We start from the raw sequence: 10,150 nt of genomic DNA, 5'->3' as shown, positions 1-10,150 counted from the left end.
GAAATTGAAGTTCAATTTTTTAAAGTTAATATTTTGTAATGCAACTCAACTAAATCGTTTTTCTTAAAAGTTATTATAAAATTTTATTTTAATTTTAACTTAAAATTAGTTATCTAATTTATATTTTAAATAATTATATTTAAACTAAAAATAAAAATATGTTATTTTTGGAAACCGGTATATATATATATATATATATATATATATATATATATATATATATATATATATATATATATATATATATATATTTAAATACCTACTTAAACTCATTTTGACACCTTATTAGCATGCTAAAAAGGTTAACTTATCCCTTTTCAAAATAATATTAATATTACTTCTTACTAAAAAATTCTAAAAATTCTTATTTTTTTGAAAGATTATAAATATTTATAAAACAAAACTTAAATATATAAGATCTCAATCATAACCGCATATAATATTTTAATGAAGAGTGTAGTGATTTAAAAAATATATTTAAAAAGTTACACGACATAATATACGATGCGTATTTTACTCAACAATTCATTTCAAAGCTATAAAAATATATTTGTAATAAAAAAATCAGACTTCCTCGAATTATAATTTTTATTCTGCATTTTTAGTTTTTTTTTACAATTTTAAACTTAAAAAATATAACAACTTATAATTCTAGTAAGACCGAATCAAAAGATAAAAGTTAACAAACTAATTATCTTAAAATATTACTATGTATTTATATTATTATTAAATGAGTCTCAAAACATACATCAAACATACATTGATTGAGATGAGTCTAGAAACACACATTAGATGAGTATAGAAAAAAAATATATATGAGTTTAACAATGCACATGGTAATTTATATTCATGCATTGATTAAAATGATTATAAAAAAATTAGACAAGTCCAGTAGTATACATTGGACAAAACTATCTGTATACTAATTAGATCACTACTAAAAAAATACATATTTCCTATCAATTTTGTTGAATTTTTTTTCAAAAGAAATACTTATAAATTTTGTTATGAAAAAAGAAATTACAAAAAATTGTTGCCATTATTTTTGCAAAATATTTTGTATAAAACACTTTTCACAACAAATTTTGTAAGAAATACTTACAAATTTTATAATTTTGTAGAAAATAATTACACACAAAAGAATTACATGTCAATTAAGATTCTTAACAAAAATAACAGAAAAAAGTCTTTTCTTGCAGTTTTTTTTAACAAATTTGCAAGAAAATCTCATGCAATATGAGAATTTTTAATAGTGGATGATTATAACAAAAAACATTAGATGAATCGTTTTATTCATTAATTAGATGAATATAACAAAAGTTATTAAATGGGTCTTGCAATACATGTTAGCCCAATATGTCCATATACTGATTAGATTAGTATAACAAAATACATTAGACAAGTATAGTAATATAATTATATGAGTATGTCCATGTAGGAATTGGATGAGTATAGCAAAAAATATTAGATGAGTAAACTCATTCATTAGTTAAACAAATATAACAAAAAAACAAATATAACAAAAAATGGGTATGTCGATGAATTGATTAAACAAGTCTAACAATATTCATTAATCGAGTTTGTACATAAAATCAATAAACAAGTATAGCAAGAAACATTAAACGAGACATCTCATACATTGATTACACAAGTCTATGAATACTCATTAAAAGGAGTCTGTCTAAACACGAATTTGATGACTCTATCGATAACATACATTAATAAGATAACCTTATCAATATACATTAGACATTATATCCATTAGGGGAGTCTGTTTATACATATAATATACCAGTCTATTAATACACATTAAATAATTTTATCCATTCTTTGTTTACACGTGTTTTACAATACACAATAGACGAGTCTCTCCATACACATTAGATAAGTGTGTCCATATATGATTATATGAGTCTAGCGTTAAATATTAGATGAATATGTCGATATACTAATTTTACAAGTTTAGCAATACACATTAGATCAATATGTCCATACACTAGTTTGTATTTAGAACGAATATACTTTACGTAATTTTGCATAGTCTTTATCCTTTATATTTTTAGAGAGTTTACTCTATATTTTTTCACATGTTATATCTTTTATATTTTTACAAAATCTACTATTTACATTTTTACTTATATATTGACTTTCTAAACTTTTGAATAATCTTCACATTTATTCTATTCAAAATTTAATTATAAACTTAAAAATATATATTATTAATTTTTTGTCAACCTCTAAATATGATATATCTAAATGTTTTTTAATTTAATATATTTGCTAACATAAAAAACACACATAAATAAACATCAATGCATGCATTCATGAGTTTAAAACTAATTACCATGCTAACTGGCAGGACAACCCTCAGCCCGATGACTCGTTTTTATTTATTTTTTGTTTTTTTCATTTTTCTTAAATTAAAAATAATTAAAAAAATTAAATTTTCTATATTATAATTTTGTATAAATATAAATATGCATTATTATTATAATTTAAATAATTGACACTTACCAAATAAGTTTCAATTATTAGTTATAATAGAGTAACTTAACATGTAAATATAATAATTATTTTAATTTATCTAATTAAATATATTAATTGATCAATTAAAATCTTAAAAAATATTTATATAATTAAATATATTTTAAATATTTATATATATATATATATATATAACAATTTTATAAATAAAAAAAATGGTGGCCAGTCCGTTAGATCAATACCTAATGATACATGTTCCGTCCTGTTGACCTGTTATGTGGTGGAACAAGGAACATGTGGTAGGACAAGGGACGAGTTGAAGTTTTTGACCCATTTTGCAGTGGTGAGCTAACTCGTTTGAGTCCATTTTTGGTGGGTCAAGGATGGATGGACAAAAATGAATAGGATTGACCCATTTTGTTACCCCAATTTGAACATCTATAACAATATATGTATAATAATATATAAAGAGATACATTTTCTTATCTATAATAATATAATATAATATATTATAATAATATAATAATATAATATAATATATAACAAAAATGCATATACATTATTATTTTAAAAATTAATTATTTTATAAATAGTTTATTTGTAACCATTGTAAGAACTTATTTTCTCTTTAATCATTATTTTAAAAACTTATTATTTATATATGTTTATTTTTTTTAATTTTAATAATAATATATTCTTTAATAATTTTAATTCAAATTTCTATGTAAATTAAAAAAATGCAAACATACAAACGTGTAGTAACACCTATATTTTTGTTAATTATTTTATAAATAAGTTATCTTTAATCATTATTCTAAAAATTCCTTTTTTTTATTTTAACATTTAGTTTAATTTTTTTTTTCATACATATTTTATTTTTTTAATTTTATATTCAACAACTATTTTAAAAATTAATTATATATTATTAATTGATTTTAACTTAAATTTTTGTAAAAATTAAAAAATACAAATACATAATCATGATAGCTTTTGTTCTCGTTGGTACAAATTAATACCACAAAGAATGGAGTCAGAAGTCTAAAAAAAACAAAATATTCTCGTTGGTACAAATTAATACCACAAAGAATGGAGTCAGAAGTTAAAAAAACAAAATAATGATTAAGAAAATATCTTAGATAAAAAGATTGAGGTGAATTTTACAAAATAAAACTTTTTAATAAAATATTTAAGTATCATTTATTAAACTATTTATACTCTTAAATTATTTTCTAAATCCCTGTTTATATTATCCATTAATTATAATTAAAAGGACAATAAAAAAACAAACAATAAAATCAGGGTAATAAAATTTTAATTTTGTCTTGCATTTAACATGTTATGTATGATACATTGGTCTTAAATATGTACATTACAATTAATTATATATATATATATGTATATATATTATCAAAATATAATTATAATTAAAATTCTAGTTATAATATATCACTGAAATCACCTAATTATTTGCAGCTAAGTTTTACCAATCCAAAGAATAAACTATTAGTGATTGATTAGGTTATGTTATATGACTTTTCTTTGAACTTGGAAATTTTCTTTACGCGGTGGCCTCTGATCAAACGACCCAGATTCCAATTTCCAATCCCTCGATTCCGCCATGGCCACGCCGTCAGATCCTTCAAACCAGTAAGCCTTTGCCCTGCCCCTTTCACTCTCATATTCTAACATTACTTTCAACTTCATCTCCTCAATTCTGTTTTCACCTTTTGCTTTAACCTCCACAGAGAAGCTGTTGTCAGAAGGAAGAACAACGGACCCCCAATTAAGTTCCTTATTCCTCTCATATATGCCCCTGTGCTCCCTCTAAGTATGTTACTTTTCACATTCCCTTCACCCCCTTCTCTTTCAAACATTTTCTTTATTCGTTTTTTCTTATCGGGGTTATTTTTATTTCTTTTTTCTTTTTTCAGTTCGCCTAACGCTGCGGCATAAACCCGTCTTGAGAGATCGCTTGTTTACAGCTGTGTTGGCTGGGGGTTTTGCTCATGGTTTCTATTTGATGTATCCTTTTTTCTTGATCTTCGTGGTCCTGCTACAATGGTATTGTTGTGTATACTTTAATGCTTTCATTACTTTTAATCTTACCATATCCATCGTGACTTTTTGTGTGATTTAATTTGGGTCATTGCATGTTTGGAAATGTCAGCAAGAGTTAAGAAACTGATGGTTGGAGTTTGGTATGTAGGATTGCTAAATGATTCCGAAGATTTGAACATGGTTATGGGGTGTGCTGTATTTTTAGATTGTATGCATTTTAGGGTTTTAATGTCGCTTCTTTTTTTTAAAAAAAAAAACTGAAGTTGTTATTTCTTTTCCGAGAGTGCTAGAGATTGTATTGGTCGAGTCATTATGATAGCAAAGGCTTCTAACGAATTATGGCGAATTTGGATGAGCAGCTTAATTAAGTATTTATTCAATGGGGTCGTATGTCATAAGATCTTATGAAGAGCTTCTTTTGATTAAGCTTCATCAGGAAACTTTTCAATGAGCTAAATGATCTTACAAGAACTTATGGAGTCATAGATCACTTTCATAAGACCGAATAAGCTCTGTATAAACTCTTCTAAACACTCCCTTAGTATCTCTTGTGGGTATAATTAACTTTCAGATTTATTAGTTCGTGTCAGAAAACTGGGAAGGGACAAATAACATTATAGGGCTACTCCATTTTATTTGGTTATGGTATCAACACTAGATGCGGATTATGTGTTCTGGCGAACTAGCCTATCTGTACTGTAAGGGCATTCCCAGATCAAAGGCAAATAAGATGCTAGTTTGGCATTTTTACATTGAAGTTAAGGATCAGTTTATGAATGTAAAATTTTGTTGTTAGAACCACAAACAAACCTTTATGAAATTATGACAGTAAATTGGACATGTGCAAGCCAGAGAAATACATAGATGTTAGTTCTTTGTCAAGTTTGGAGTTTAAAAGATTTTATCTCTTAGAGTATAGTAACTACTAAATAGCAATATGTTTGGGCGGAAGACTTTTTGTTCTCCGCATACATGTTTTACCAAAGTCCCAAGCTATAATTTCTTGTTAATTGTATAACTATTGAATTCCTTAGTAATTACATTAATTGGTGTGAGAAACATCCTCCCTTGATTTTTATATTTTCCTTTTGTTTGTAACTGTGCCGAATGGTGTTGTGTGATTCATGTAGCCAGTCTTACATAATGATATAAACATACTTTGTCGTTGTCTTATCTTGTTTCTCCCTAATGGATATATCCAGAACAGACCTCTATGATAAAGAGAGCAAGTGATTATGCAGAGCATGTTTCAGACATTTCATAAGTATCATTTATATCACAACTCTTTGTCCTCAATAAATTTTTTTGACCACCTTTTGCGGCTCAACATCCTGGTAATATCTTAAGTTGGATAGGCCAATTTTCAACATGTGTCATTAGTTTGGAATTATTATGCTCTTTACGCTTTAAAAATTGCATCTTGTCTTGCGGATTTTACTTTCTGTAGAATAAATATGGAATTCAGGAGACCTTTCTTTGATCTTCTAGTGTTGTGAATGAAACAAACTTATCCCATTTGTCTCTTTTGATATCAATGCTATTTCTTGTCAGCTAGATGTTGATTTGTGGATAATAAGATGGCATAAGTGAATTTTGAGGATCATTATGGATAACATTATCACCGTGAATTCCGTTCATATTTCATGTAGTTGTAGTTGGATTGGATCTGATTTATTTGTCCAATGAAAAAAAAAATGCTGGATTAGATGTCTTGTGTCATCATTTTACATGAAGAGATGAGTAGGTTAGCTACTGTTCGGATTTAATTTTGGTTTGTGCTTTATTTAAGTGGCACCGCGTCTGTCACTGCTGTACCAATTTAACAAATCACAGTAAACTAGTGTCTAGTGTGAATATATATGATCGCTTGGTGTTTCTGTCAAGTTGGTTAACTGCACTGATTCTCCCCTCCATTTTCAGTGGAACAGATGAGTTACACGTTGGTTAAACAACACATTGATCGAAATTAAGCTATGTTTGGATTGAGATATTAGAAAAAAGGATAAATTGGATTAAGTTTTTCATTTTTGAGTGACTTAAGATATTATTTTTTGGTTTAATTACTCTTTTGGTCCCTCTTTTTGTCCAAAAATGTCAAATTGGTCCTCCAATCTTTTTAAGTTTCAATTTGGTCCTTATTTTTAAAAAAATGATGCAATTTGGATCTTTTGGTTAAATTTCTTAAAACAAATCAAAGATTTTTCATCAAAATTGAAGTTGTTAATAAGAATGATTTGCTTTATTGATGTAATTAATATAATTATAGTGTCAATTTTGATAACAAATCATTGATTCATTTTAAGAAATTTAACAAAAAGGACTAAATTGCATCAAATTTTTAAAAATTGAGACCAGATTGAAACTTAAAAAAACTGGAGGATCAAATTAAAATTTTGAACAAAAATAGGGATCAAAAGAGTAATTAAACCTTATTTTTTTCATCACTACATTTAAGTTTGAGAGTGTAAAGTCAAGTCCTTATTTGATATGATTGATAGTTTTAAAACTATACAAAATTAAATACAAACTAAACAGATCGATTTTCTGAATTCAAGTTTATAATAAAGGTAAGAGACAATTGAGGGTGGGGATATGATGATAATCGACTTGTCGTGATGGAGTTGGTGTGGTTGTGGTAATAGTAACGAATGCTATAATGACAGAGATGATAAGAATAACATGTTTAACTACGGAAATGACCATGGTTGACTACTGTTGTGATCCTGGATGACAATGTTAAGGGGGTGGCAATGGTGTTGAAAGACCGATGAGGCTAGAGTAGTGGGCATGATGATGCCCATTGGCCAGTCATGGTAAGTCGTGTTTATAGTTGTACGACATTTAATTTTTAGTGGTGATGTAGAGAGTAATTAATTACATGTCTATATGAGAAATAACAGTTGAATGATTTATTTTGGTAACTTAAGCTAAAATTCTTGTGATTTTTTCTCAAACAATTGAGGTAAAAGTATTTTCAAATTGAGTTAAAAACTAATTCAATTTTATGCTAACGTTATTCTGTTTTTAAATTTAAATGTAAAAACACGAACTGGAAATTGGTAATTATATCAAAGATTTCATGATTCTTTTGAGCCTTCCTAACATCTTCAACCAAAACGTAGGTGGTTGCAGTTTTGCTGGCCCTTAGACTTTTTTGGGCCTTCAAGTTTAAGGCCACTGACAATTGCTTCCTGCACCTTCAGGTTTCCTTTCTACACATTACTGTGAAAAATGTCAAAATATCAAAATTTTCTTGGATCGGAAGTTTATTTTCTTTGGCCTATAAAGGAGTAAAGCATTTGGACAAAAACATGCACTATAATTTGAAGTATGCGTGTTCACAAGGTGCCATGTTCAAGTATGGATGCATAAATTACAAAAGGTAAAATGGATATTTGAAAAAAATTGGAGTAGATAGAAAATAAGGTGTAGAAAGTAAATGGCTCCACCACTTTGTATGTTTCTGCAGCAGCCTGAAAAAATGTTCATAATGCATATAAAAACGATTTCTTTTCTGGTATGAGTCTCTGTCTAAGTTTTCGTTCCACATTGCTCCTGCTTTTTCTTTTGCCTTATTTTGACGCTAATACAAGTTGACGTCGTGACATTTTGCCAGTTTATGTTTTTCATCATTCGTTTCTTTTGTTTTGTTTTTTTCGTTTCCCCCTATTTTGCAGTCAGCATTTTTTTCACGGCAACTGCAAGTGGAAATATTCCTTAACGATCCCGTTGGCAATTTGCCTCTACAGTAAATCCAAACAAGGTTAATTTGTTTTATACATCCCACTAACATGGCAATATTATTAACAGACAGAGACACCCGGAGGCAGAGCCTGAGTATATTCCCTGGACGGATGCTTAAGGCAGCATTTTCCTAAAATTAAATCATTTTATTTTCTCAAAGATTCCACTCCTATTTCTACGTGCACCTTCACTAACTGCGTTGCACCCAAGAACTCAATTAACTAATAATTTATTCCTTATCAACGTTGCTTAACTAGTTACCGTTGTCTGCTTATCGCTGCATCCGAGTCAGATTGGCCCCACCAACAGCCATTGCTGATGCCATCACACACTTCCTCCATACTCCACGCAAAAAAAAAAAAAAGAATACAAATCGATCATACAAATAAAACTGAACTCGCAAAACCAGAATCACCGCAATGAATCGAATCATACTTCATCAAGTAATAGTCAATTATATTCATATTACATCCTTGTTACATATACACCATAGCTGTAGCAGTTCGTAGTCTAATCATTTTTCATCACTTTGCACCAAGGGTTACGTACATTGAAACCCTATAATTTGCCTACATACAATCCGCCTGAAAAAAGACTATGCGAAATGCTAAAGATCGGTGCGGGCTTTGAAGTCTGAGGCTAGTCGAGAAGCGATCGCGGAGTGATACATAGTATCGTGAAAGGACTCCGCGGTCATCATCCGGAACTGCTTCGCCTTCTCCTCCGTGAAGCCACCGGCGAAGCGCGGTTTAGGCCGTTTCGAATCCTTCACAACAGCTTCTAGCTTGGCTGGCTGCGTACTCGATGCTTTGCTGCTGGACTCAATGTAGTCCGGTTCGGAGGACCAGCCGAAGAGCGGGGTCCACCAGTTGGCGGAGGAGTTTTTCCGGCGATCTGCATCGCTCCTGCGGTGGCCGGAAGTAGCGCAGGCTTGGATTCCGGCGACTCGGATGGGGATCGAAGTGGCGGCCATTTTTAGAGTTTTGTATTGGATTTCTGTTTGTAAACAGTTGAGTAACAGTTAGGGTTTGATGGGGTACCGCGGGAGGTATTTATAGCGTGTGCGAAGAAGAAAAGGATAAGATAGAACACGTGGCGTCGTGATAGGAAAGGGAAAGTTGCCGGTAGGGTTGTCTCCTTACACTTACACGCTTTTCTAACGAGTTTTATTTAGATAATAACGGATTCGCGTGTCAGTGACGAGGAACGTGTTTGAATGGGCCTTGGGCCTGGGCTTTTTGATTAAAATTAGACAAACCCAACCGAGGATGACAATCCCACTCGCTGTCATTGCCAATTGCCATGCCCCTTCCTCGGTTTGTCGTTTTTAGGAAAGGAAAATGCATCTGGAACAGCTTCGACCACGAAGATAACGTGGAACTGCAATCTACAGTAACGAATTACACATGTCTCATTGCTTGGAACGTTAATTGACAACTTTTGACTCCATCAACCCAACCATCGCATCCGACTAAGGAACTAAGAATATGCCAAAACAGAAGGAAGAGCGTCTTAAGAGTGAGAAACCAGATTTTCTTCTTCCTCTTTTGCTTCTAAATGACACGTGCGACCTTATCTTTCAACCGCAACCCTATCCCTTTGTCTTCACTTCAAAAGCTCCTAACATCTTGGGACACATCATCCTTGCTCCTTAGATTTTTTTTTTTTTCATCACCATTTCTGTTCATACTTTCCATTAATGAAAATACCCCATCCTGTTCTTATGAAAAAATCTTGTCTCTCCCTCAAGCTCCACCCATTCAAAGTTGTGTTCATATTTCCCTGTTCTCACACCAACCTTCCAATTTCCATTGTATGGAAGTCATATTCAATAAATTATTATACACTTCCAAGTTATGTACTC

At 30.1% G+C, this 10,150-nt stretch overlaps 2 protein-coding genes across 2 annotated transcripts; one reads left to right on the top strand and one right to left on the bottom strand.

Moving 5' to 3' along the window:
- The first annotated feature begins 3,959 nt into the window (after window positions 1-3,959).
- LOC114178260 (SH3/FCH domain protein) lies at window positions 3,960-6,057 on the top strand. Its single transcript, XM_028064068.2, has 4 exons — window positions 3,960-4,131; window positions 4,230-4,312; window positions 4,416-4,506; window positions 5,745-6,057. Exons 1-4 carry the CDS (start codon window positions 4,103-4,105, stop codon window positions 5,773-5,775), a joined length of 234 nt encoding a protein of 77 aa, XP_027919869.1. The 5' UTR covers window positions 3,960-4,102; the 3' UTR covers window positions 5,776-6,057.
- Window positions 6,058-8,721: 2,664 nt separating this feature from the next.
- On the bottom strand, window positions 8,722-9,322 carry LOC114178259 (uncharacterized). The gene has a single exon (XM_028064067.2). The coding sequence runs from the start codon at window positions 9,257-9,259 to the stop codon at window positions 8,894-8,896; it is 366 nt and encodes a 121-aa protein (XP_027919868.2). The 5' UTR covers window positions 9,260-9,322; the 3' UTR covers window positions 8,722-8,893.
- Between the last annotated feature and the right edge of the window lie 828 nt (window positions 9,323-10,150).

This window comes from Vigna unguiculata, chromosome 3, assembly GCF_037176805.1.
Source record: "Vigna unguiculata cultivar grain cowpea cultivar isolate G323 ecotype 2 chromosome 3, ASM3717680v1, whole genome shotgun sequence".
NCBI lineage: Eukaryota > Viridiplantae > Streptophyta > Magnoliopsida > Fabales > Fabaceae > Vigna > Vigna unguiculata.
Note: the sequence above shows the minus strand (reverse complement) of the source record. Positions and strands in the feature narration are given on the sequence as shown.